General features: G+C 48.9%; 2 protein-coding genes across 4 annotated transcripts; one reads left to right on the top strand and one right to left on the bottom strand.

Moving 5' to 3' along the window:
* Positions 1–6,130: 6,130 nt before the first annotated feature.
* Nt5c (5', 3'-nucleotidase, cytosolic) lies at positions 6,131–7,488 on the top strand. The gene is made up of 5 exons (XM_051157884.1): positions 6,131–6,369; positions 6,619–6,719; positions 6,788–6,848; positions 7,015–7,129; positions 7,238–7,488. The coding sequence occupies exons 1-5, from the start codon at positions 6,190–6,192 to the stop codon at positions 7,381–7,383; spliced, it is 603 nt and encodes a 200-aa protein (XP_051013841.1). The 5' UTR covers positions 6,131–6,189; the 3' UTR covers positions 7,384–7,488.
* A 1,452-nt stretch (positions 7,489–8,940) lies between these two features.
* Positions 8,941–23,477, bottom strand: Armc7 (armadillo repeat containing 7). Of its 3 annotated transcripts, none has more exons than XM_051159030.1 (3): positions 23,349–23,477; positions 23,107–23,250; positions 8,941–9,451 (listed from the first exon to the last, which is right to left on the bottom strand). In XM_051159030.1, the coding sequence occupies exons 1-3, from the start codon at positions 23,437–23,439 to the stop codon at positions 9,090–9,092; spliced, it is 597 nt and encodes a 198-aa protein (XP_051014987.1). In that variant the 5' UTR covers positions 23,440–23,477; the 3' UTR covers positions 8,941–9,089. The 3 variants fall into 3 exon arrangements, with proteins under 3 accessions (XP_051014987.1, XP_051014989.1, XP_051014988.1); XM_051159032.1 differs by having other exon boundaries at positions 9,311–9,451; positions 23,171–23,250; positions 23,349–23,464; XM_051159031.1 differs by lacking the exon at positions 8,941–9,451 and adding an exon at positions 17,552–17,888 and having other exon boundaries at positions 23,349–23,464.
* Positions 23,478–26,922: the final 3,445 nt, after the last annotated feature.

Here is a 26,922-nt window from a genome sequence, read left to right as displayed (position 1 = left end):
AAAGAAAAAGAAGATATTGACCAAGCACTGGAAAAGCTAACTGTATGTTTTTGTCCAGTGGTTTTGGGATTGATCCTTTGGGCTAGCCTTTTTAAGTTGATACACATGCAAAGTCTTTTTGTTTTTCAAGGCAGGGTTTCCCTGTGTAGCCTTGGCTGTCCTGGACTCACTTTGTAGACCAGGTTGGCCTCGAACTCACAGCAATCCGCCTGCCTCTGCCTCCCAAGTGCTGGGATTAAAGGTGTGCGCCACCACGCGCCCAGCTGAGGTCTGGAACTTTTAACCTTACAGTTTCTTTGAAAATGGTCCAATTTACCACACCAGGTGTTTTGATATCTGAGACCTCTAGCTATAGCTTGTCCTATGATACTGTTTCGATGCGCCTGAGAGCTAATGTTAACTGTCTCTCACCCACTCCTCTAACTGGGCACCTCGTGATTTTAATGGTCTAGTTGCTCTCTTACATTCCGTATTCGCCTTCTCACACGCCATCATCAGTGTCAGTGCCGGTCTGGGCTCAGGATCTGGTATGGCTCCATCTAGAGCTGAGCCCAATCTCTATTCTATGAATTCTGTGAAGGCTTCTCCAGCGTCTTGAAATACCTGAGTAAATGTGGTGGTTGTTTTTCCAGGCTCCTCAACTGTGTCCCAAGCTCCTCTTAAGGCTGCAACACGACATTGTTCAATTCCTACATCTTCAGATTGGGTTTGTTCTCTTAAGTCAGCATAACACCGTTCACCTTTCTCTCTCTCTCTCTCTCTCTCTCTCTCTCTCTCTCTCTCTCTCTCTCTCTCTCTCTCTCTCTCTCCAGGGTTTCTCTGCGTAGCCCTGGCTGTCCTAGGCTCACTCTGTAGACCAGGCTGGCCTCTAACTCAGCGATACACCTTCCTCTGCCTCCAGAGTGCTGGGATGAAAGGTGTGCGCCACCACACCCGGCTCTTTTGTTATATTTTGTTGTTCTGTTCTCATGGCTTCATTTCTCCACCACGATAACCACTGTTAACTGTTGAGCAGCTTTTAGCACAGCTGACACCAATCCCTTCCAATCTGGGGAATAAGTCTATGGTGCATAGCCCGGTTACTTGACTTGCTTAACAAGAGGTGAATGCATTCATATGGCACAATAGCCTCTTTAAAACGCTTTAAATCTACTGGACGCCATGCCATCTCATCATGAGCCTCAGCACCATCATTAGCAGGGAGATGTTGCACAAAGACTGGAGAAGCTGACGGTGCCTGTACAGCCTAGAGAATTCCTCTATCAGAGCACTTGTCTCCCAAGCTCTTTTGGCGTCTCTGCTTTCCTGTTCCTCTAGAATCTTCACAAATTCTATGGCTTCCCGTTTTTCTCCACCCCCATCAGCATGCTGGGGTGGCAATTGTGGGAAACACTGGCTCTCGGGTACCAGGTGTTTTTCCTTTACCAATGGGGGCCTTTTGACTTCCAAATGTTTCAACATCTACCCACAAATTGTACAGCCAACTCTGCAATCCTTTCCAGAATGATAGAATTTACTGACCCTTCTGGTTTTTTTTAAAATCTTCCTCCGCCCCCCAAGACAGGGTTTCTCTGTGTAGACTTGGCTGTCCTGGGTTGGCTTTGTAGACCAGGCTGGCCTTGAACTCACAGCCACCTGCCTGCCTCTGCCTCCTGAGTGCTGGGATTAAAGGCCACCATGCCCGGCTCAGTTTTCCTATCTTATTGGTCTTTCTTCCAGTCTTTTAAACAATATAATACAGTTCAAAGAGAAAGAAAAAACAGAAATTTCCCTCTGGGTATAAAGCAGAAAAGAACTTTGCAACAGCAGCTGCAATTTTGCTGACACCTTGAAACATCATGACCATATCTTCAAAACCTGTATCTTCCTCCACAACATTAGAAGTTAAATTACCCATTATGCCCAAAGCATGTTGGGCCATACCCGTAGGCTTTGAACTTTTTCAAACCTACTTTATTTGGGGTTCTTTAATGCTTACACCTCCCTTCCAACCCACCTACCCTAGATAGGAGAGAATAGAGGTTAATGGGAACAGGAGAAGTAGACCTTTTTTGACTCCGTTCCAATTCCCCTGGCGTAGTCGGCAGGATTTCAGCAGGCCAGCAATTCAACCAAAGTTGCTGCTGGACCCTAGAACAGCAGCCGGAACCTGCAGCCTCGAAGCGTTCTCTGGAGTGGTTCTCTCTAGGAGCGTCTCAAAGTGGAGCAACGAACAGTCAAACAACACCAAGACCCAAAAAGCTCCACCTCCTGTTTTGGGTTCATATATCTAATCTCCTCCCAGAGGATGTGTTTCAGCTGGCAAAAACCAAGGCCCCGCATGAGGTAGTTAGTCTTCTAGTGAATAAACATCACCTGTTCTCACAAGTCTGCTCCCCATCCCACACTTGGGATCAAAACAAAAACATGGTTTTATATACCTTACATAGGTGTCATGGGCAGTGTCCAAATCTGGCTTTAAGACCTGGCTTGTAGGTCCACCTGTGTTTCTGACAGGCTCCTTTGCCATGCCTTTTGGCTTTCTACTTACTGGCGAAGTGAGGCCTTGGAACCACTAGGCATATCTTTGAGAGAAGGGATTACAGGGCTGGAGAGATGGCTCAGCAGTTAAGACTGCTTACTGCTCTTAAAGCTTGGTTCCCACAACTGCCTAGTTCCAGGGGACCTGATATTCTGACCTCCATATGCACCTATACATGCATGGCAGACACAACAATCTTTTTAGAAAAGACATGAAGGTTGGAGAGATGGCTCAGTGGTTAAGAGCACTGTCTGCTTTTCCAAAGGACCCGGGTTCAATTCCCAGCACCCACATGGCAGCTCACAACTGTCTGTAACTCTAAGATCTGACACCCTCACACCAATGCACATAAATTAAAATTTAAATAAAATATTTTTAAAAAGACACAGGGATAGGTGGGTTATAAAGTTGGAGTCTAAGGTCATTTCAGTGTACTGAAACAGCCTAGCCTTATGAATAGAGACATGGCTTTTACTGGCCCAAGTTTCTATTATGTATATTACAGGGAGGGGACATGTACCTACCTTTTTCAGCCTCTTAGCAAGGGTGGGGCTCCTGGGAAGAAAGCTCCCTAGCTGGTATTCTAACTTGATAGTTGGCCTTAACTTTTATTACAGAGATAAGCACCTGGTCACAGGTGTTCTGAGGGAGTGGCTGTTCAGCCCGTCTCAGCATTGTCGGAGCAGATTTTAAGGGACTGTCTGGAAACATTTGCTCGAGGGGGTTCAGCACTTCAAGTTAGATAATCTATAAAGTCCCGTGGTCTTCAATTTTTAAGAAATTGGGGTTAGTATGCTTGGAGGATTGCTTAGTGGCTAAGAACGTTGCAGAGGACACAGGTTCAGTTCTCAGCACCCTCTTAGCTCACAAGTGGCCCTAGTTCCAGATCCAGGGCCCCTGAAGCCCCTAGCCTCTGTGTGCATGCATGTGGTACACACATATACATGTAGTCAAAACACTAATAAATCTTTTTTTTTTTTAATATGTAAACCGGGCATTGGTGGTGCACGCCTTTAATCCCAGCACTTGGGAGGCAGAGGCAGGAGGATCGCTGTGAGTTTCCTGTCTCGTTGAAAAACCCAAACAACAACAAAACCCCCCACTTGAGTGTGGCGGTACTTGTGTTTACTGGAACTCTTGAGAAGGGAAGGCGTCTGGAGCACCTGGACTTAATGGCTCATCTGGGGACATCGTGAATTCGGGGCGAACCTGGGTGCATAAAACAGTGTTTCGGAAGGGGGGAGAGTCCAGGAAGTGTTGGAGGAAGTCTGGGGTGAATAAGGTAAAAACATATTGTATACATTATGAAATTCTCAATAAAGATATTTTAAGGGCTGGAGAGGTGGCTCAGAGGTTAAGAGCACTGTTTGTTCTTCCAAAGGTCCTGAGTTCAATTCCCAGCAACCACATGGTGGCTCACAACCATTTATAATGGGATCTGGGGCCCTCTTTTGGCATGTGAGCACACATGCAGGAAGAATACTGTATAAATAATAAATCTCAAAAAAAAAAAAAAAAAAGAAAGAAAAGAAAAAGAATACGAAAGAAAGATTTTTAGGGCTGGATGGCACACGTCTTTAATGCTAGTACTTGGGAGGCAGAGACAGGCAGATTGTTGTGAGTTTGAGGCCAGCCTGGTCTACAAAGCGAGTCTAGGATAGCCAAGGCTACACAGAGAAACCCTGTCTTGAATAACCAAAAACAAACAAACAAATAAAAAATAAAACAAAACAACAACAACAACCCCCCCCCCAAAACTAAAAGTTACCCAAGGGACAGGAGAAACACTGGAAGATGGACCTTTTAACTCAGTTCATGTGAGTTGCTTGGCTGAGTGAAAGTAAGGACTTATAGGCTTTTAATTTTTATTTTGCTTTTTTGAGACAGGGTCTTCACTGTGTAGCTTTGGCTGTCTTGGGACTCACAGAGATCTGCCTGCCTCTTCCTCCTGAGTGCTGGGATTAAAGATGTAGGCCACCATACTTGGCTTATTTGTTGTTTTAAAGTAGCTTTTCTTCAAGTGAGATGTCAGGCCTCTTATGACAATGGCTTAGAAGACATGCAATAGTGGGGTGTGGGTGGTGCCCGCCTTTAATCCCAGTACATGAGAGGCAGAAGCAAGCGAATCTTCGGGAGTTTGAAGCCAGCCTGCTCTACATAGTGAGTTTCAGGTTAGCCAGGGGGTATGTGGAGAAACCCTGTCTTTAACAACAAAAAAAAGAGAAGTCATTAAATAGGGAAAAACAACTAGCAAGAGGGTTCACCCATGGGGCTGGAGAGATGGGGCAGTGGTTAAGAGCACTAACTGCTCTTCCAGAGGTCATGAGTTCAACTCCCAGCAACCACATGGTGACTCCCAACAATCTATAACATGATCTAATGCCCTCTTCTGGCCCGCAGGAGTACAAGCAGGAAGAGCACTGTATATACAAAATAAATCTTTTTTTTTTTTTTTTTAAGGGGAGGTATTCAGAGGTTAAGAGCACTGTCTGCTCCTCCAGAGGTCCTGAGTTCAATTCCCAGCAACCACATGGTGGCTCACAACCATCTATGATGAGATCTGGTGCCCTCTGCTGGCCTGCAGGTGTACATGCAGCCACAACATTGCATACAACATAATAAATACATCTTAAAAAAATTTCATTGAAATCTGCATTTATAGGTTGGTAAATCAATGTGATGTGCTATGAACTTTGTGAAATCTACAAAAACATTTGTGTATGTCAAGATTTAGCATTTTCTAGAATTTGATTCCACAGGAGAACTCAGCTCCACAGAAAAAGCAGTGGACTCAGACTGAAATCAACGCTGTTTCAAACCATTTCTGGCTCATTAGTGCATCTCCAGAGACCAGCGCATGTCTACAGTTTTCTTTCTTTCTTTCTTTCTTTCTTTGGTTTTTCGAGACAGGGTTTCTCTGTGTAGCCTTGGCCATCCTGGACTTACTTTGTAGACCAGGCTGGCCTCGAACTCACAGCGATCCGCCTGCCTCTGCCTCCCGAGTGCTGGGATTAAAGGCGTGCGCCACCACGCCCGGCTCTCTTTTTTCTTTTCTTTTTCTTTTCTTTTTTGAGACAGGGTTTCTCTGTGTAGCCCAGGCTGTCCTGGACTGACTTTGTAGACCAGGCTGGCCTTGAACTCATAGAGATCCGCCTGCCTCTGCCTCCTGAGTGCTGGGATTAAAGGCGTGCGCCACCATGCCCGGCTGCCTACAGTTTTCTTTCTTTTTTTTTTTTGGTTTTTCGAGACAGGGTTTCTCTGTGTAGCCTTGGCCATCCTGGACTCACTTTGTAGACCAGGCTGGCCTCGAACTCACAGTGATCCGCCTGCCTCTGCCTCCCGAGTGCTGGGATTAAAGGCGTGCGCCACCACGCCTGGCGCCTACAGTTTTCTTTAAGGGGTCCTTTCACCTCCCTTGATCTGGGAGCCTAACGCTCCTGTCTGGACAAGCAAGGGAGTGAGTATGCATGCATCATGTGCAGCAGGTTTCCAATTGCAGAAGTATTTCGGATCTCGTAGGTCAGGGGAGAGGGACACTGATGCTGCACAGGATCGGCAGGCCCAGCTCTCCAGTCACGCTATGCAAATGAGCCGGGTTGGTCCCGCCCCTACCCGCAGACAGGAAGCTGGCAAACCTCAGTAGTGTTTCTGTGCTCTCGGGAGTGGCTATGGCGGTGCGGCGGCCAGTGCGGGTGCTGGTGGACATGGATGGCGTGCTGGCTGATTTCGAGTCAGGCCTCCTGCAGGGTTTCCTCCGCCGCTTCCCCGGGGACCCGTACGTGCCGCTGGAACAGCGCCGGGGCTTCCTAGCCAACGAGCAGTACGGAGCCCTGCGGCCGGACCTGGCGGTAGGAGGCCCAACGGGAAACCACTCGTCCCTTCCCCCCTGAGCAGGGCTTTCTGGGTCTTATTCCAGGCACCCCGAGCTTCAGAATCCATAGCTCACCCCGTACCAGAAAGCTTGATAGCGTCCCATCTCGCCCTCCCCCACTCCTTTATCCTCAGTGTGGACAAGGACTGCTACTGCTTATTGCGGAACCTCTCTCGGGCTCCCCCTGCTGGAAGGCAGGAGCGGGATAGAGATCTGTTTCTTTCAGGAGAAAGCGGCCAGCGTGTATGAAGCGCCAGGCTTTTTCCTAAACTTGGAGCCCATTCCTGGGGCCTTGGATGCTTTGCGAGAGATGAACGACATGCAGGAGTAAGGAGGGTGGGGAGGGGGCGGTGGGGAGGGCCAGCGCCAGGCCTGACTGCCCCCTCTTTCCGCAGCACCGAGGTCTTCATCTGCACCACCCCACTGCTGAAGTACGACCACTGCGTGGAAGAGAAGGTATCTGCTCAGATTTGGCTTTTCAAATTTCATTTTAAATATAAGCCACAGAAAGTAGGGGCTGGGCTAAAGGGGTACATGCGCGTTTGAGGCCTGGTCCCACTTCTCACTGACCGTGCATTCAGAGCCTAGCGAGCTCCACTGCTTTTTTTTCCCCCCTACACAGTACCGCTGGGTGGAACAGAACCTGGGACCTCAGTTTGTGGAGCGGATTATCCTGACTAGGGACAAGACATTGGTCATGGGGGACCTGCTCATTGATGACAAAGACACCATTCAAGGTTGGGCCAGTTACCCTTGACAACCTCCAGGCATCTGGCCTGCTGGGATTAGGGAGAGGAGTAAAAATAACCCGATTACCGATTGCATGCTTTGCCTTCCTGCCCCAGGCCTGGAGAAGACCCCAAGCTGGGAGCACATCTTGTTCACCTGCTGCCACAATCAGCACCTGGCCCTGCCCCCCACCCGGAGGCGGCTACTTTCCTGGAGTGACGACTGGAGGGGGATCATAGAGAGCAAGCGAGCCAGCCTGTGAGGGGCCCTGAGGTGGGCCAACAGGAATCTGCAGGGACAGGACTTTCTCCAAGCAGGGAGCCACTGTAACCTCCACTTGGACAAACTCTGCCTTCTGCCCCTCTCAAGATGGCTACTCCCAGAAGGTTGGCATAGAAATACAGTGGGAAAATCAAACAGGAGGTTTTTAATAAAAACAAAATCAAAAGCAAGGTTTTGGTTCTTTGAAGACCCTTTTCCTAGGGCGGGAGAGACTGCGGCACGGACAGGCTTTCTCTCCTTCCCTCCCCCAGTGGCTGTATGGACAGCCCCAACTCCACATGCTAGCTTTTTGCTGCACATCTAAGGGGGACAATGCTGAGACCAGGACCCCCCTTTTTCCCTGAACCCCAACTTCTCATCAGGCTTATCCCCTTAGGTTTCTTCTCAATGGCAGAGGTGGGAGGGGTCACCAGTCACAGGATTTTGCTGTCCTTTAGACATTACTGGGTCCCTCTTACTCCCATGACCCCTGTTGACCAGGCAGTCTGTAGGTGAGCTGCTCTCAAACCCATCTCTCAAGTGGTAAGATCACAGGTTCCAGCCACTGAGCTCGCTGGCATCCAGTCTCCCGGTGTCTTTACTGAAGATCTCCATCAGAGCCCTGAGGGACTGACTGCTGCTGGAGAAGGGCAGGCAGCAAGCCTGGACAGCCCAGGAAGGGGTCATGTCCAGAAGATCTGATCGCAGGCAGATGGGAAGACAGCAACTTTTTTTTTTTTTTTTTGGTTTGGGTTTTTCAAGACAGGGTTTCTCTGTGTAGTCCTGGCTGTCCTGGACTCACTTTGTAGACCAGGCTGGCCTCGAACTCACAGAGATCCGCCTGCCTCTGCCTCCCGAGTACTGGGATTAAAAGGCGTGCGCCACCACTGCCCATCTGAGAGCAACTTTTTTTGAAGGGACAGGGATGCCACAGTTAGCAGCTGGTACACGAGCAGTCCACAGGCTGGACAAGGAGAGCTGACGTCTCTGTCTCCATCCCAGGGCCTATGTGGATCTCTCCAAAGAGACAAGGCATGCAGCTCCACACTCAGCTCTATTCTCTCCATTCCACTCTTTTTTTAAAAAAAGATTTATTTATTTTATTTATTGTATATCAGTGCTTTATCTGCTGAAGAAGGCATCAGATGGTTGTGAGCCACCATGCGGTTGCTGGGAATTGAACTCAGGACCTCTGGAAGAGCAGACAGTGCTCTTAACCACTGAGCCATCTCTCCAGCCCCTCTATTCCACTCTTAACACCCAGAGCTATGACACCCACAGGCAGAGGCCTCATCTCTGCATTCCTTACATGGTGCATGGAGCAGAGTCATGTGGGCCGTTGTCAGTGGGCTGCAGAGCTGCCCACGCAATGTGTACCATGCTCAGTGCTCAGCCTCAGTACTGGAGGGAGGAAGGCTGGGCCTGGGGGCACAGAGGTGGTCTTCTGACTGCAGCTTGCTGAGTGCCAGTGCAAGAAAGCCGTGCCAGCTCTGGTTCTCTCCTCTCAGCACCTCAAGTCTGGCTTCTTCATTCCTACTGCTTTTCCTGGCTGTAAATGCCCACCACACTCAGACTGCATGTTGCAACCAGATGGACAGCCAGCACCTGGGCAGCACAGGCTCAAGATGCTATCAGCCTTCTGCTTCCGGTGCCTGTGCCAGGGCTGCTCTCAGGCAGAAAGTGGCAAGATCTTGGAGGCTCCTTGGGTCAGGGCTGCTGTGGGGCCTCGGTCTGTGGCAGGGGGATACCCAGGGCAGAATGGGCCTGCCGGCTGCGAGCCTCAGCCACCTGACTCGGGGAGCAGCAGTCCTCTAGGAATATCTGGGCCAGGTTCCGGAGCCTTGTGCTGGCAGAGAGAGAGAAGCGCAGCATGCACTGGATCACAGGCAAGGAAGTTAGCTCAGGGTGGGAGTGGATGCCCGGTGAGCTCAAGTACACGAGTGTGGTGACAGCAGATAACACGGTCTCCTCGTCGGGACTGGACAGGCAGTTGGTGATGAGCGGGACGCCTCCTGCCTGCAGGATGTGCTCCTTGCTGGCCTTGTCCGGGCACAGGTTGCAGAGGCCCCCTGGAGAGAGGCGAGGGTGAGCAGGGGTGCTTAGGTCCCGGTTTCTCATCTCCTGACTCGTGAGTCTTGGGGAAGTGCCCAGGCCTGGGGAGAAGTTTGCCCATGGACAAGGACTGCCAAGTCACAGGCCCCAGTCCTCTCCCCAGGCTTCCGGATGTCCAGCTTGTCATGATGACCTACCCACCCTTCAAGTGAGGCAGACACGACACCATGGCTCACTGATAACGGAACCCTGAGGAGTAGGAGGGTCCAGAGGGATAGACCATTGTCTCTAGATTTAAAAAAAAAAAAAAAACTGCCAAGAGATGGCTCAGAGGGTAAGAGCACTGGGTGCTCTTCCAGAGGACCCAAGTTCAGTTCCCAGCACCCACGTGGTGGCTCACAATCACCCGGGATTCCAGTTCCTGGGGTTCCAATGCCCTCCTGTCTCTGCAGGTACCAGGTATCATACAGTATATGCACATACGTGCAGGCAAACACTGACAGGACAACAGGAGCCTGTGTCTGCACAGGGCATATGACCAAGAACCCCTCCCTCCACTCTTTCAGGTTAGGTCCCCTCAACACCTGGTAGCCTAGGGATGAACGCTACCTTTTCTTTTCCTTCTTTCTTTCTTTCTTTCTTTCTTTCTTTTTTTTTTTTTTTAGTTTTTCGAGACAGGGTTTCTCTGTGTAGCGTTGGCTGTCCTAGACCGCTTTGTAGACCAGGCTGACTTTTAACTCATAGCGACCTGCCTGCCTCTGCCTCCTACGTGCTGGGATTAAAGACACGCACCACCACGCCCCGTTGATGCTACCTTTTCTAGAAGAATACTTTGCTTACTTCTGGTTCCTCAATGCAGGAAGATGACTTCCTGTACTCATTGAGTCAGCTTCCTGCCGTCAGGGTTCTAGGCCCCTCTGCCTAGCTGACAGCATTCATTGGAGAGGAAGAGTAGGGTGAGCGCCCAGGAAAAGGACAGAGTTTCCAAGACAAGAAGAGTGGACAGGGCACCACGTCAGTACCAGGTGACCCAGCCCCCACCCCTGAGCCTGCCTGCCATGAAGAGCTACGAAGGGCTATGGAACTGGGCAGTAATGGTGCAAGCCTTTGATGTCAGTACCCAGGAGGCAGAGGCAGGCAGATATCTGAGTTCAAGGCTACCCTGGTCTACACAGAGAAACCCTGTGTCTCAAAAAACCAATAGCCAACCAACCTCCCTTGTCACCACTCCACCCCAAAAAAGAGAAGAGCTGTGGAGGAAAAGTAACACACAGGACTGAGGTTTAGTCAGAGGAAGAACACTCTGTCAAGCATCTGAGTTCTATCCCCAGCATCTCCCCTCCCCCAAACGGTGAGAGTGAGAAATAGTGAGGACAGTAAGAAAGAAAAGAAACTAGAAATTTCATGACATGCTAAAAGTAAGGAGCAAACTCATTCAATAAGTAGATTACAGCAAGCCTACTAAATGAAGAATCATATAGAGCTTTAAAAATCATGTCTCCAAGCTGGGCGGTGGTGGTACACAGCTTTAATCCCAGCACTTGGGAGGCAGAGGCAGGTGGATCTATCTGAGTTCAAGGCCAGCTGGGACTACAGAGTGAGTTCCAGGACAGCCAAAGCTACACAGAGAAACCCTGTCTCAAAAAACAACAACAACAAAAGGGTCTCCAGGCCAGAGCAACGGCTCAACAGCTAAGAGTGTATACTGCAGAGGACCTGAGTCTGCTTCCCAGCATCCCCTCTGGGCAGCTCACGGCAGCGTGAACGCTCGCTTCAGGGGGTCTTAGCCCCTCTCTGGCCTCTGTGCACACTGCACACCTGCACTCATGTGCACAGCTTTGAGAGTGGCGCTCTGAAGCACAGGTCAGCCTCCTGAGTGCTTCTATTACAGGCTCGCACTAAAGCATGAAATCGCAAGTATGCTTCTCCCTGCTACAGAGTACAGCCCTCTCAAAAACAAAACACGGGGCTGGAGAAATGGCTCCCTGGTTAAGAATGCTTCCTGCTCGTCTTGAGCATCCAGCTTCTCTTCCTAGGACCACACCAGGCAGCTCTCAACTGCTAGTAATTCCAGCTCCAAGGAATCCAAAAACCTTATGTCCTCCACAGGAAGCCATGGTGTGCACATAGTGTTCACACACAGACGTGCCCTATATGCGAATACAAACAACAAACAAACAACACAGGGCTGGAGAGAAAGCCCAGCATTTAAGAGCACACTCTGCTCTTGCCGAAGACTGGGATCCGTTCCCAGCTCCCACACAAAGCAGCTCACAAGCACCCTAACTATAGCTCCATAGGATCTGATGTCCTTTTCTGGCCTCCACTGGCACTTGTGCCCACATGGACCTGTCACACTTTACCCGACACACACACACACACACACACACACACACACAAAATAAGAATTTTAGAAATCCTAAAGATAAACAAAATAAGAATATGAGGGCCTGAGCTTGATTCTAGCACCCATATAAATAGACCAGACATGACTGTGTGGGTCTGTAACCTCTTCACTGCGGTGGTGGAGAGACAGGAATGTGTGTGTGTCTGTATGTGTTTGTTGCGCTCCAGACTCAATGAGAGACCTTGTCTCCAAAAACCACAGTGGAAAGCCACAGAAGACAATCCTCAGCGTTCATCTCTGGCTTTCACACTCATAAACATAGACATAGAATTAATTTTTTATGTGTGTGTGTGTATGTGACAGGGCTCACGGTGTAGCTCTGGCTGGTCTGGAACTTGTTATGTAGACCAGGCTGGCACTGAACTCATAGAGACTCATCTGCCTTTGCCTCTCAAATGCTGATATTAAAGTCCTGTGCCACCATGCCCTCCTACAACCCTTTACATTAAAAAAAAAAAAAAAAAAAAAAAAAAAAAAAATCAGATTTAGTGGGGGCAGGGAGGGGAGGGAGAGAAAATACTGGGAGAATCGACTGGAACTGGCGGGCATTTCAGGGGCAAGGTGGAACCTAGTGCAATACAACGTCCATGGAATCTATGAGAGCAACCCTAGCAAAAACTCTGAGAAACGGGGCACACGAAGCCTGAACTTCTGCAACCAGGCAAGGCCTAAGTAGAGGGAATAGGGTTCCAACCCAACCACAAAACCTTCAACGCACAATTTGTCCTGCCTGCAGAGCGTTGTGGGAACGGAGCCTAGCAGAATCATCATCAAAGAGACCAAAGAGACTTTAGCCAGCGACCGGTGGGAGAGTACCACAGCCAACTATTAGGCAGAGTTCAAGAGTCCTGCAGAGGAAGGGGGGGAAGGACTGGGGGAACCAGAGGGGTCAGGGATGCCAGGAGAACATGGCCCACAGAAACAACAGTCCAGGACTCATGTGGTGTGATGAGATCAGGGAGCCAGGGGTGGTCTGACCTAGGTCCTCTGCACATGTTATGGCTGAGGAGCTTTGTGTTCTTGTGGGATTCCTAACAGTGGGAGTGGGGGTTGTCCCGGGTTCTGTTGCCTACTTGTGGGACATTTCCCCCCTACTGAGCTGCCTCATCCAGCCTTGATGTGATGGTATGTGCCTAATCTTATTGTAGCTTGTTTCATCTTGGTCTTTTCTGAGGGAAGGCAGAGGGGGTGGTTCTTGGGAAGAGGGGTGATGGTGGGGGAAAGGCTGGGGGGCAGGCGTGGAACTGCAGTCGAGATGTAATATATGGGAGGAAAATTTAAAAAGTATTTTAAAAACTAGATTCAGGATGGATCTTGCATTATCTTACCTTTCTTTCTTTCTTTCTTTTCTTTTTGGTTTTTCAAGACAGGGTTTCTCTGTGTAGCCTTGACTGTCCTGGACTCAGACTTTTTTTTTTTTAAGATTTATTTATTTGTTATGTGTACAGTGTTCTGCCTGCATGTACACCTGCACACCAGAAAAGGGTACCAGGTCTTATTATTGATAGTTGTGAGCCACCATGTAGTTGCTGGGAACTGAACTTAGGTCTTTTGAAAGAGCAGCCAGTGCTCTCTCAACCTCTGAGTCATCTCTCCAGCCTGCATTATCTCACTTATAGACCAGGTAAAAGCGACACTTGGGGACAGACGTAAGAGCTGTGCTTGCATGGGACATGTGGGAGAAACAAGCCACATCTTGACCAAGGAGCCGTTACGTGTAGAGGCATGCACCTTAATGAATTTAAGGGTCAATCAACCTGCCACTTGTGTGCACTTTACTGCACACTCATTATAGTGCATTTACCAGACAGTTAAAAACAAAAATGAGCGCTGGGGTGTGGCTTGGTGGTAGAGTGCTTGCTTAGGTCCCTGGGCTCAGCCAGCACCACCAAAAAGAAATAGAGGGGCAAGTTCTGACTAGCTGAGGAGGAATTTGCTTTGGACAGACAAAGACAAGGGGAAAAAGAGCTAGAGGCAAAGGCTGGCTCTGCCGGGCACCAGTAACCATAGAAACCCCTGAAAGGTGGAACCTGCGTGAGAAGAGCTGGTGACTTGGAGTCACAGAGCAGGAGCTGGTGCTGGAAAGGGCTCTCAAAGGGATTGTCTGGGGATTGAGAGAAGTGAACAAGGAAGGCCTGACCAGCACTAGGCACCTGCTGACCGGGTGAGCTCTCCTTGAGGAGGCCCAAGATGTTATCTCAACCTAAGGAATTGCACACACCAGGGCACAAGGCTGAGGTAGCCCATTGTCAAGCCCTTCTCGGAGTGGGATGAGGTGGCATACCCTCATAGTCCTCGCTAGTAGGGCAGCTGAGGCAGGAGGCTCTCTTGAGCTCAGGAGCCCATGGGCAGCCTGGACAACATAGTAGACCTTCCTTCGCTCTAAATCACAAAACCAAGCCAGGTGGTAATCCCAACACTCGGGAGGCAGAGGCAGGCAAATCTCTGTGGGTTCAAAGCCAGCCTGGTCTACAGAGAGTTCCGGGACAGCTAGGACTGTTCAACAGAGAAACCCTGTCTCAGTTAAAAATAAAATAAAATAGAAAAACAAAGTCCTGCTAGTGAGATAGCAGGTGAATGTCCATGAGTGTGCCTGTGAGCCCAACCCAGGCACTCACGTAGAGGTGCGAGGAGAAAACTGGCTCCAGAAAGCTGTCCTCTGAGCCCATACGCACACATGGGCAGGCACACCCCTCTCACATCGCGCAACAATAATAATTACTGGTATATGTGTACCACCACTCTTGGTAGATGATATTACTTTTTTCATTATGTTGGCCAAGCTGGCAAGATATATTGCAGGCCAAGGATATATACCAAGATACATAACTACATTAAAAAACAAAACAAAATTTAGCCAGGCAGTGGCAGCATACACATTTAATTCCAGAACTTGGGAGGCAGAGGCAGGCAGATCTCTGTGAGTTCAAGGCCAGTCTGGTCTACAAAGTTAGTTCAGACAGCCAAGGCTACACAGACAAACCCTGCCTTGAAAAATCCAAACCCAAAACAGCTATCCTGGCTTACTGAGTATGACCCTGCCTCAAACAATAACACAAACATATATGGGTAAATACAGGCTACCTAATACATACATTATACAAAAACTACACAGGTACTTACATATGTATTTATAAATTCAGAAAATATCTCTGAAGAATGTGCTAGAAGCTAACTGTAGGAAGCATTAGCAAAGGTCTAGAGAATACAGAACAGAGTGCAGTGCAAGCACACAGGAGTCTCGGAGTGCGTACCCTAGCACAGTAGCAACAACCACAGAAGGTGGTGACACACACCCTTAATCTGAGCATCTCGGAGAGAGACAAGCAGATCTCTATGAGTTTGAGGCTAGTCTCATCTATACAGTGAGTTTCAGACCAGCTAGAACTACATAATGAGATATTATCTAAAAACAAACAAGCAGCAACCAAGAAAGAAAGAGCAATACATTTTCATGTCATGTATGTACACCCATGACAAGGCCTTCTTGTGTAGCCCTGGGGGCCTGGAACTCCCCATGTAGACTAGGCTGGCCTTGAACTCTTGGAGATCCTCCTGTCTCTGTCTCTCGGTGCTAGGATTACATCATGCACCACCATGTTGTTACCTGTCACATAAATAAAACACACACACACACCTGGTATGCCTAATACAAGCCTGCTTGGTCTCAGACTAGAGGACTTGAGAGCCTCCGTACCAGGACTCCCAAGCAGCTGGGACTGTACATGAATGACACTGTGCTTTACTCAAAAAGAAAAAGACCAGCCTGGCATGGTGGCACATGCCTTTAATCTTAGCACTTGGGAGGCAGAGTCAAGCATATCTCTGTGAGTTCAAGGCCAGCCTGGTCTACAAAGCTAGTTCCCGAACAGAGAGGGTTACATAGAGAAACCTGTCTCGAAAAAAAAGGGAAAGAAAGAACATTCCCTAAAAAGAAAAACACAAGCCGAGAGTGGTGGAGCATGCCTTTAATCCCAGCACTCAGAGGCAGAGGCAGGCCAGCCTGGTCTACAAAGGGAGTCCAGGACAGACAAGGCTACACGGAGAAACCTTGTCTTGAAAAACCAAAAAAAGAAGGATGTGGTAGCTTTAATCCTAGCACTTGGGAGGCAGAGGCAGGTGGCTCACTGTGAGTTTAAGGCTAGCCTGGTCTACAAAGCAAGTTCAAGAGTTCAAGGACAGCCAGGTTACACAAAGAGAAACCCTGTCCTGTCTAGAGAACGCCAAACAAACAAACGACCCCTCCCCCCACAAAAAAAAAAAAGAAAGAAAGAAAGAAAGAAAAGAAAGACAACCCCAATGCTGAAAACATTAATCTAATCGGCTGCTTTGCAAAGCGGCTATCGAGGATTTAGCCTTTGAACACCACTACCACCTAGTGGCAGAGTTTTGTATTGCATGGCTTGGAAGGCAATTTAACGCGATTTCTCAGAGGCTTGTATCCAGCCTTAGCAACAAGACTGCCAAGTACCCTGTGGTGTCCTGGGATTCACAGAAGTGAAGTACTCACGTGGTTTCTTTGTATCTCCAGGTTGCCCTAGGATGCTTTAACTGGGGCTTCAGCTCAATTCTTTCACTCATTATCGAGTCTTTACTGAGATCCTGGCTTTGTATCTGGTTCTCCCCATAACTAACCCACTTCCCATCCAAAGTTACAATCATGGCAGCTTTTGCGTGACTAACACCACTGCTCAGCGGCTGTTAGTTCCTCCGTGATCAACTCTGACCCTGGACTTTAGACACCAGTAGGTAGAGCAGGTGAGCTAACTCCTAACTGTGGCAGAGGAGACACACCATGAAACAAAGGGAGGATAAAGCCTTGGAGCTGAGCTTGGGCTCTGTCTGCTGGGTCCCCTGGAGCCCGAGGCTAACCTGGCTCTAGCTATGGCAACTAGTGGGCGTCAACCTGAGGATAGGTTTCCTGAAGTGTAAGGAAGGCTTAGTGCTTCCTCACTTTGCACAGGAGAATGCTACTTGCCGTTCCCTGGAAATGACAGCCAGGCCAGGCCATGCTGGCCAGGGACTACGGTGGCTCTCAGGCTACTACCACAGCTGTGGAATAACTGCAGCCAGACTGACTCCAGCAGATCTAAGGCTCCCAGCCTTAGACAGTCAGTCTCTTCTCCTGCAGTGCAGGTCCTGGGGACTGAAACGTAGCCAGGCCTGGCAGCCCACGCCTTTCCCCACTGAGCCATTTCACTGGCCATGTTCACTTAATTTTTAAACACAGTCCTTAAACTTTGCTAAGACTTTGAACCTGGTTGTAAGAGAAACTTTGAGCAGGCCGGGTGTGATGGCACACGCCTTTAATCCCAGCACTCGGAGGTGAGGTGTGAGGGGTGCAGAGGCAGGTAGATCTCTTTGAGTTCGAGGCCAGCCTGGTCTACAAAGAGAGTTCCAGAACAGCCAAGGCTACACAGAGCAACCCTGTCGAGAGAAAGAGAGAGAGAGAGGGAGAGAGAGAGAGACAGACTGAGACTGAGCAATGTAACTTCAAAAGCCACACATCCCTCTCACCTGCGCCCACGTCTCGGGTGTGCACTATTGTTCTTACACCCCCCCTGCTCTGAACGCCCACACTTGTACCTACATCATAAAAGATCTCACTTTTACTAACTTGCTAACTTTTCACTCTGACTCATCCTCAAATTCTTCCCAAGGACACAGATTTATCTGGGTGGAGGTCCTTCAGGCCACCAGCAGGGTCCCAGTGCATCTCCTAGCTGCTATTTCCAGGGTGAGAGGTGATACCACGCAGGAAGGACAGGACAGACACACACAGCATGCCTGAGTGCTAGTCCTGCAGGAGCTGACAGGCATGGCCTGGGAGTCAGGGCAGGGCACAAGTAGCGTGCCTAGTACCTGCCTAGGCACCTGCTGTGGGGCAAAGGCGCCCTGGTCCACTGTGCCCTATCACATGAGGTACTTTTCTAGGGGACAAGAATCTCTGAGCAGAAGGTTCTCTGGTGGGATATTGTCCCATCCTACCTGAGAGAAGAGAGATGTCACCTCTAAAGCAATCTGGCTTCAGGTCCACGGGTGGAGGTCTAGAGGGTTGTGCAGTTGCAGGCAATGACCCTAAAAGGCCAGTCAGTTAATTCTCTCAATAAGTAGCTTGTTACAGTCTCCCTCTGACTGGCGACTGAAGGGAAATCCAGATAGTGACTGAATCCAGGTCTGCTGTTCCAAGCCCAGCCTACTCATTCCAAACTTACTATGCTGCTCACCAACAGAGACATTGGTTTGGGTTCTGGGAGACATGGCCAGCTCGCCTCTCGTCTGCTCATTGTGGAACCAGCCCTTCATAAGTCCTCTGCCTCAAGTCATGGCTGCTTCAGGTCCACCTCCCACCCTCTCCTTCCATCTTCCTCCCCTACCAAAGCACCTGAGCCTACTGAACTGCAGAGGTGAGCACAGCCAGGCTTGCTTCTTGGGGAGATCAGCACCTTAGTGTTCCTACCAGGGACAAAGACTAGAAGCTCCAAGGCGGACACAGCACTCTCAAGAGCAGAGCAGGTGCTTGGCAGTGTTCCCCTCTAGTGCCAGAGGCGGTCCACGGAACGGAAGTGATAACAGCCATCGAATCTACTTCTAGGGCCCGCCAGGACTCTCCTTTTTTTTTTTTTTTTTTTTTTTTTTTGGTTTTTCGAGACAGGGTCTCTCTGTGTAGCCTTGGCTGTCCTGGACTCACTTTGTAGACCAGGCTGGCCTCGAACTCACAGTGATCCGCCTGCCTCTGCCTCCCGAGTGCTGGGATTAAAGGCGTGCGCCACCACGCCCGGCTAGGACTCTCCTTTTAAGCTGTATACAATGAACACAGGAGCAGTCAACCGAATCCACACAGCATCCCAGAGATTCAAGGCTGAGAACTGGTTCCGCACTTGAGACAGGAGACTTAGACTGGGTGAAGATGGACAGGCATAAGCAAAGTGTTGGGAAAACAGTGAAGATACTGACAGTTGCTGAGGGATGGGACACAGTCACCCGTTCAAGTCTCCTATGGAGCCTCCAACATGGCAGAGGCGGATCTCAGGCGCCCTATGCGGGGAACACCGACTGCCTCCTGAGGCTGAGGAAGCAGCAGGCCAGACCCTCAGAACCTGGAGGAATTGCTGTTCTGTGACTGGGCAGTGTTCTTCAGTGTCAGCAGCCTACTTTAGAGGAACCCTGTGACTCAGGTGGCATGGCCACTGTCACCACTCAGAGGGCAACAGCAGTGGGGCACACATACAGATGTGGAGGTATGCCGGGCGTGGTGGCGCACGCCTTTAACCTCAGCAGAGGCAGGCAGATCACTAGGAGTTCAAGGCCAGCCTGGTCTACAAAGCGAGTCCAGGACAGCCAGGGCTACACAGAGAAACCCTATCTCAAAAAACCAAAACAAACAAACAAATGTGGAGGTATTTGGGGACATATCTAAAGGCTAATACTTGCTTGTAGGGTTTTATTTATTTATTTAGGTTTTTCCAGACACGGTTTCACTGTGTAGCCTCGACTGTCCTGGAACTCACTCTGTAGACCAGGATGGCTTCCAATGCACAGAGATCCATCTGCCTCTGCCTCTGCCTCCCAAGTGCTGGGATTAAAGGTGTGCACCACCACCACCCGGCTCTGGGGCCAATTTTTAGACTAATCTAGTACAGCATTCTTCTAGAAGAGCAGAGATACAGGCTTGAGGCAGTAAGACCTAGACAAATGGATCCTGGCACAGTCCAACTGTAGGGGGCCCCATAGGAGTGCTCTGAAGACTCCCTGATCCCACCCACAGCCTCACCATTCCCCCTGAATCTGAGGCTCCAACCCCAGCCTACAGCTGCCCAGATCCCCTCTGGGCCCTCAGTCCTGGGGTGACTTCCCTCAGCGCTGCACTTCCTGCAGCAGCTGCTTGTGAAGGATGAGCACAGCTGGAATTTCTGTGGCAGGCACAGCTTCAATTCCAGCCCAAACACACAGCTACCACGACTTTATAAAATCAAAGTCATCAGAACTCTGGGAAAAAAAAAAAAAAAAAAAAGATATTCTATGTCCCATAGAATCAACATCCAGTTATGTGAAAAATCAACAAACAATACATATTAGTATGTCTTTAATAGATAGTAAAACTGGGCTGGAGAGATAGATGGCTCAGAGGTTAAGAGCACTGACTGCTCTTCCAGAGGTCCCGAGTGCAATTCCCAGCAACCACATGGTGGCTCACAACCATCTATAATGTGATCTGATGCCCTCTTCTGGCCTGCAGGTGTAATGCAGGCAGAGCACTTGTATACATAATAAATGGGTAAGTCTTTAAAAAAATAAAAAGAAAAAAAAGCGGGAACTCTTTATCTTGGGAATTTTCTGTTTCTTTTTTCTTTGCTGAGAAAGAGTCTTTAGAGACTTGGGCTTGGAACTGCTATCCTGAGTTCACGTACCTGTCTCTATCTCCTGAGTGCTAGGATTCAAGTGCAGGCCATAACATATTTTAAGAACTGAGCTGTGGAGCCGGGCGTGGTGGGGCACGCCTTTAATCCCAGCACTCGGGAGGCAGAGGCAGGCGGATCACTGTGAGTTCGAGGCCAGCCTGGTCTACAAAGTGAGTCCAGGATGGCCAAGGCTACACAGAGAAACCCTGTCTTGAAAAACCAAAAAAAAAAAAAAAAAAAAAAAAAAAAAAAAAAAAAAAAAAAAAAAAGAACTGAGCTTTCACCCCAGCCTCTTCAAGTTTTCTCAACTTGCTTTAAAACAAAAAATTTATTTGGATCCAGGTGCAGTATTACATGCCTGTAATCCCAGCACTGGGGAGGCAAAGGCAGGCTGATCTCTGTGAGTTCGAGGCCAGCCTGGTCTACAAAGAGTCCAGGATAACCAAGGCTACACAGAGAAACTCTGTCTCAAAAAACCAAACCAAAACAAAAAAAGGTTTTTTTGGAACAGAAAGACATCTCTCTAAGGAACATAGTCAGATGAAATGTTCTGGTCCTGGACTGGAACCTAGTTTATAAAAAAGCAACAAAAAATGTCCTCTTAGGCCTGCAAGATGGCTCGGTGGGTAAAGACACTGGCCACTAAGCTTCACAACCTGCATTCCATCCCTAGGACCCACATAGTTGAGGAATTTACTCAACGAGTTGTCCTCTGAAAGCTAGAAATGGTGCTATGCGTCTTTAATCCCAGCATCCATGAGGCAGAGCCACATACTAAAACCTTAAAACAAACAAACAAAAAACAACCAAAGAAATTATCTTTTGTCCCAGTATATGTCCTTCCCTTCCCCCATAAATAAAAAAAGAAATGTCTTTAGGGAAAAATTTTGCATAATTAAATATTAAGCATCACTGGAGTTATCTTCTTCCAATGCTGAGGACTGACCCACAGAGCCTTGAGCACACAGGCTGGTACACCACAGTGCAGGCAGTTTATCACTGAGCTGCATTCCAGCCCTAAAGGGTTCCTTATCCAGTGTACATAGGGCTCCTTTTACACTCTATGTGGAGATTTTGTTTATTTATTTATTTATTTATTTATTTTTGGTTTTTTTGAGACAGGGTTTCTCTGTGTAGCCTTGGCTGTCCTGGACTTGCTTCATAGACCAGGTTAGCCTCTAACTCAAGAGATCCACCTGCCTCTGCCTCCCGAGTGCTGGGATTAAAGGCGAGGGCCACCACGCCCAGCTAGGAGAAATGTTTTTTTTTTTTAAGATTTATTTATTACATACAGTGCTCTGCCTGCATGTACACCTGCAGGCCAGAAGAAGGCATTAGATCACATTACAGATGGTTGTGAGCCACTATGTGGTTGGTGGGAATTGAACTCAGGACCTTTGGAAGAGCAGTCAGTGCTCTTAACCTCTGAGCCATCTCTCCAGCCCCAGAAATGTTGTTTTTTTAAAGGTATGTGCTGAAAGAATTTTTGTCCGTTCTTAAATTCTAAACGTCTTCCCATGACCTAGATGCAAAGCCCTTGTAGCAAGCCCTCTAAATCCACTCAGTCCTACCCGCGCCTCTTCACTTAAAATGTGCCCAGCACAGGAGCCTTCCCTTTAACAACCAATTTCCTGCTTGGGGCCGCCTCTTACTGCTCCAGCTGAGGTTGCTGTTTGCACCAGCTTGTTTGTTCACCACCTATCTATCTACCTCCCCTTCTACAATACAAACTCCTGCAGGGCAAAGGCTTCCGCAGCCTGCTCACCATCTCTCCAGAACTTGGACCACTGCCTTCCTTACAGAGCATCTCATACTAAGTCTGTATCATGGAGCCCAGGAGATGGCTCAGTGGGCACAAGAGCTTCCATGCTAACTTGACAAGCCGTGTTGGATGCTAGGAACCTACATAAAAAAGTGAAACGCAACGGTAAGCCTCTGTGAGCGCAGCACTCTGAGGAGAGACGGGAGGCTGAGACAAGAGAATCAGCTGGAAGCTCTAGAGGCAGCATCCTCCTATGTAGCCCTAGCTGGTCTAGAACTGAGTATGTAGACTAGGCTGGCCTTGAACTCAGAGAGACCCACCCACTTCTGTCTTCTGAGTGCTGGGATAAACGGCATGCGCCACCATACTCAGTGAGAACTGACTTAAAAACTGTCCTCTGACCTTCATGCATACACGGTGCACACACCCATACTCATTCTTACACACACACACACACACACACACACACACACACAGAGTAAATTTAAAATAAAAAAAAAAAAGGTCTACCATGAGCCAGGCAGTGGTGGTGCACACCTTTAATCCCAGTACTGGGATCTCTGTGAGTTCCAGGCCAGCCTGGTCTACCAAGTGAGTTCCAGGACAGTAATAACTACGCACAGAGAAACCCTGTCTGGAAAAACCGAAAAACCAACCAACCAACCAACCGAATAAATACAAATCTATCATGAATAATTCAAGAATTACAATCATCCAACTGCAGGAGTCCTAAGCTACAGATTCCAAGTAACCTTTGTTTCGCTTGGTAGCAAACTCTGCAAGAGCAAACTCCAAACTTCTTTCAAAGCGTTTCAACCCATTTTCTTGCTCATTACCTCTTTTCTAAGAGGAAGGACACACGAAGAGCTGGCAGTGACTTCCAGACCTGCTTTGGACTAGCTGCGACCTGCACAATGTGTGGCAGGTAAGATCCTAATCCCAAAGACTAGTTTCTTTTGTTTAGTGACAGTATCTTACTCTGTATCCGAGGCTGGCCTCCAAGTCAGCATCCTAGAATGCTGGGTTTACAGGCGAGTGCCTTCCCGCCCGACTCTCCGATCTAGCCCTTATCTTGGGGGAGGGGGGGCGCCTAAGTCTTACCAATAGCAAACTTCACTAAGGTTTCTTTCTCTTCCGACAGCGAATCGAGGAATAAATCCAGGACTTGCAGTTGCCGCAGATACTGGTAGTTGCCCGGGTCGTAGGCGAAGTTGGCAAGGTTAGCAAGGACTTGCTCCTTGGCATCTGCAATGGGAGGCGGCAGTGCGGTCGGGCCAGTGCAGCTGCTGCCGTCAAGAGCCCTGCCCGGTCCCTCGCGCCCACCCCCCACCCACACCTCTCACCTAGGCTCTCGGTCTCCTGGAACTCCGTGACCAGCGCCTGCAGGTAGCCTAGCCGCCCGACGTGGGGATCTATCTTGGGTTTCTGCGCCATGGCTGGAGCGGTGAAGGAGCTGGGAGGACGGGTGGGAAGGAAGCGGCCCGACGTAGACAGAACGGCAGGCAAACCCAGTCCTGTCCTGGGTTCCGAGAGTCTGCAGTGATTGGCAGCTGGAGGTGCGCTGTGGGGATGGGCCGTTTAAATTCAGCCTCGGTGACAAGCCGGTGACAAGCCGTGGCTTTTTGGAACCGGAGGCACACCCCCTCACCGAGTTCTCTACACTCCTCACCGCGCTCTACATACCGCTTCCGGACTCAGGGCGGAAGTCTCTCTAGCCCCGCCCCAAAGAGCGGAATGGGCAGGACCAGGACGGGATTGGGCGTGGCTACTGTGCACCTCTTGGGCCTCCCGCGAGATTTCTCGAGCTATTTGAGCTTTGGGTGTCTGCTGGGGAGGCAGGATCGAAGGGAGGAGGGAAAGAGACAGGCTGGGGGCGAGGGAAAGATGGACGGGACCGATGGACCGGCGTACTAATGGACCTTATGGTCACCTGGGCATGGTGGTGCTTTAATCCCAGCAGTCAGAGTTTGAGAACAGCCTAGTCTACACACAGGGCTACATGGCAAGACACTGTCTTTAAAACAGAACACCCCTCAAATCCAAAACAAGATCTTAGGGTCACAAGGATCATCAGGGAGGGAAGCGGCTTTGCCATGCTGTCATCATAAAGGTGGAGGAGGCAGGCAGTGAGGTTTTGTTTTGTTTTTTTTACAGATTTAGTTTTTTGTTTGTTTTGTTTTTTAAATGTATATCCAAGCGCTCTATTTTCGTGTACATCTGCATGCCAGAAGAGGGCATCAGATCACAGTATAGGCCGGGCATGGTGGTCCATGCCTTTAATCCCACCACTCTGGAGGCAGAGGCAGGTGGATCGCTGTTTGAGGCTAGCCTTGTCTATACAGTGAGTCCTGGACAGCCACAGCTAAACAGAGAAGCCCTGTCTCAAAAAGCAACAAACAAACAAACAAACCAGATCACATTATAGATGGTTGTGAGCCACCATGTGGTTGTTGGGAATTGAACTCAGGACCTCTGGAAGAGCAGACAGTGGTCTTAATCACTGAGCCACCTCTCCAGCCCAGCAGTGAGGTTTTTTTTTTTAGGGCAAGTGTCATGTGTTTAGCTCTGTGTTTAATACCAGGGGCCCAAATCACAGTAGAATGGCTTATGTACTTCATTCACCTTTCCCTGGCCTGCACTGTTGCAGGATATTTGATCTCATTGCAAATCCTGAGACTGACCTGTAAAAATCCCGTGTTTTTTGTTTGTTTGTTTAAAGATTTATTTATTTATTATGTATACAGTGCTCTGCCTGCTTGTACCCTTGCAGGCCAGAAGAGGGCATCAGATCATATTATAGATGGCTGTGAGCCACCATGTGGTTGCTGGGAATTGAACTCAGGACCTCTGGAAGAGCAGCCAGTGTTCTTAACTACTGAGCCATCTCTCCAGCTCCCAAAATCCCGGTTTTTGTTTGGTATGGTTGAGCCCTAACACATACCTTTAATCTAAGAACTTTCTGTTTATTGTAAACAAGTGATTAAGTTATGGTTCAGCTAGCCTTAGCACATATCTTAATTGAAGAGCTTTCTGCACACAGGATTTAATAAAGTTAACCCTAGGTCAAAAGGTGGAACAAGAAACCAGCTGACAGGGATTAAAGAGTAGGAGGGACTTTGAGTTAAGGGGTATTTAAGGCAGCGGAGACAAAGAAGGGACTTTTGAACTTTGAGCTAGCAAGCCTTTGGCCTTGGGTTTTTTGGCCTTTTTCTCCTGGCCTGTCAGCTAGCTAGTGAGCTTTTTGGACTTTTCCCTCTGAGATGTGAGCTAAGCAGGAAGGTCAGCTGGGTGCTTTCTCTGACTCTGAGCTAGCAGATTTTCACCCCAGCATCTGGTTCCCGAGTTTTTATTAGTAAAATCAAATGATTGGGATTTTCATTTTTAAAAACAATACCCCCCCCCCCGACCTCTGGGGTTCAAGTCCCTATGGTCAATCCCTGCCCAGTGTCAACCTAGACCAAGAGTTTTGACCTCGGTCTGGGTGCTTAAGCACTGAGGTTGCTCCGTGAGAACTCGGTGACCTTCTGTTTAGCCTGGGGAAGCACATCTCAGCTCAAGATGGCCATGGGTCTCTTCCGCCTCTGACTAATTAGAGCATCAAAGACCTGGGGACCAGGACTTGGGGACAACATGGAAGCAAGCTCTACTCCTTTGTGGCCAGGAACTGCCTCAAACCATCCCTAGAGGATTTTGAGGGGAGTTAGCAAAGTGTGTGGGTTCTGGAATCTCAAAGGCCATTCAAGCCTTCCTCACTTGCAGTTCCTTCCTCAGAGGAGGAATTCTTAGCTTTTGGGTTTTGCTGAGGACAGGTGACACGGACTTATTCCTTCCCTCCCAGTCCCTGGGACACAGTAGATGCTCAATAAATATTTGGTAAAGGAATTTAGCCCAGAGATTTCTTTTGAACTTACTATGCTACCTGAACTTCTGCTCTTCCTGCCCTCACCTCTGGATTGCTGGGATTACAGCACTCCTAGGTTTAGGTGGGGCTGGGGATTGAACCCAGGGCTTGGTGCACATACTATTCTAAGCTACATTTCTATCCTCACTTCTTATTTTCTTTTTTCTTTCTTTTTTTTTTTTTTTGGTTTTTCAAGACAGGGTTTTTTTTGTTTTGTTTTGTTTTTGTTTTTGTTTTTGTTTTTTAAGACAGGATTTCTCTGTGTAGCCTTGCCTGTCCTGGACTCCCTTTGTAGATCAGGCTGGCCTCGAACTCACAGCGATCTGCCTGCCTCTGCCTCCCGAGTGCTGGGATTAAAGGCGTGTGCCACCACGCCTGGCCTTCCTATCCTCATTTCTTCCTTGCCTGTTGCCCATCGATTAATGTCATTATTACCAATGGGCAAGTAAGACCACATTTTCCGAGCTGGAAGTTCACAGATACCATTTTTCCTTTAATGTTTCCTGGAAGTGAGCCTGTCAGCCAGCCCCAACTCTGCTTTCTGTTAGAATGGAAAAATAGGTCCTGGCATTTCCCCTTCAAAGCGCAAAGTAGGCCTGGTGACCGAGTTGGGATTAGGAAAGCAGCGAAGGTGAGACACAGAGGCAGACTTTTTAATCTGAAAGTGAGGTTATCTCATACAGGCCAAATTTATTTTAAATTTCATTTATTTATGTGTGTGCACCTGCCACCGTGCACATGTGGAGGCCACAGGACAACTGGTGGTAGTGGGGTCTGTCCTTACACCACGTGGGTCCCAGGAGTCAAACTTAAGCTGTCAGGCTTGGCAGCAAGCACCTTTACCAACTCAGCCATCTCTACCCAGGACTAGAGAGTGAACACCATGCCCTAAGCAAGGCAGCAAGCACACTCCTGCAGTACTGCCTCTGGCCACAAGTGGGCGCTTGGGACAGCATCTTGGAAGAGACAGGCTAGTCCTAAAGATGCTTATTCATGCCAGATGGACTCGTGGAGGA

This window comes from Acomys russatus, chromosome 16 (genome assembly GCF_903995435.1).
Source record: "Acomys russatus chromosome 16, mAcoRus1.1, whole genome shotgun sequence".
NCBI lineage: Eukaryota > Metazoa > Chordata > Mammalia > Rodentia > Muridae > Acomys > Acomys russatus.
This window is presented reverse-complemented; position numbering and strand designations above follow the sequence as displayed.

Excerpts from the sequence above, each read along its gene's own strand:
- Nt5c (XM_051157884.1), top strand. The coding sequence starts at position 6,190 with ATGGCGGTGCGGCGGCCAGTGCGGGTGCTGGTGGACATGGATGGCGTG. Across the intron at positions 6,370-6,618 it reads CCCTGCGGCCGGACCTGGCG|GAGAAAGCGGCCAGCGTGTA; the intron begins GTAGGAGGCCCA and ends TGTTTCTTTCAG. Across the intron at positions 6,720-6,787 it reads GAGATGAACGACATGCAGGA|CACCGAGGTCTTCATCTGCA; the intron begins GTAAGGAGGGTG and ends CTCTTTCCGCAG.
- Armc7 (XM_051159030.1), bottom strand. The coding sequence starts at position 23,439 with ATGGCGCAGAAACCCAAGATAGATCCCCACGTCGGGCGGCTAGGCTAC. Across the intron at positions 23,251-23,348 it reads CCAGGAGACCGAGAGCCTAG|ATGCCAAGGAGCAAGTCCTT; the intron begins GTGAGAGGTGTG and ends CTCCCATTGCAG. Across the intron at positions 9,452-23,106 it reads CTTAGTGAAGTTTGCTATTG|GGGGCCTCTGCAACCTGTGC; the intron begins GTAAGACTTAGG and ends GCCTCTCTCCAG.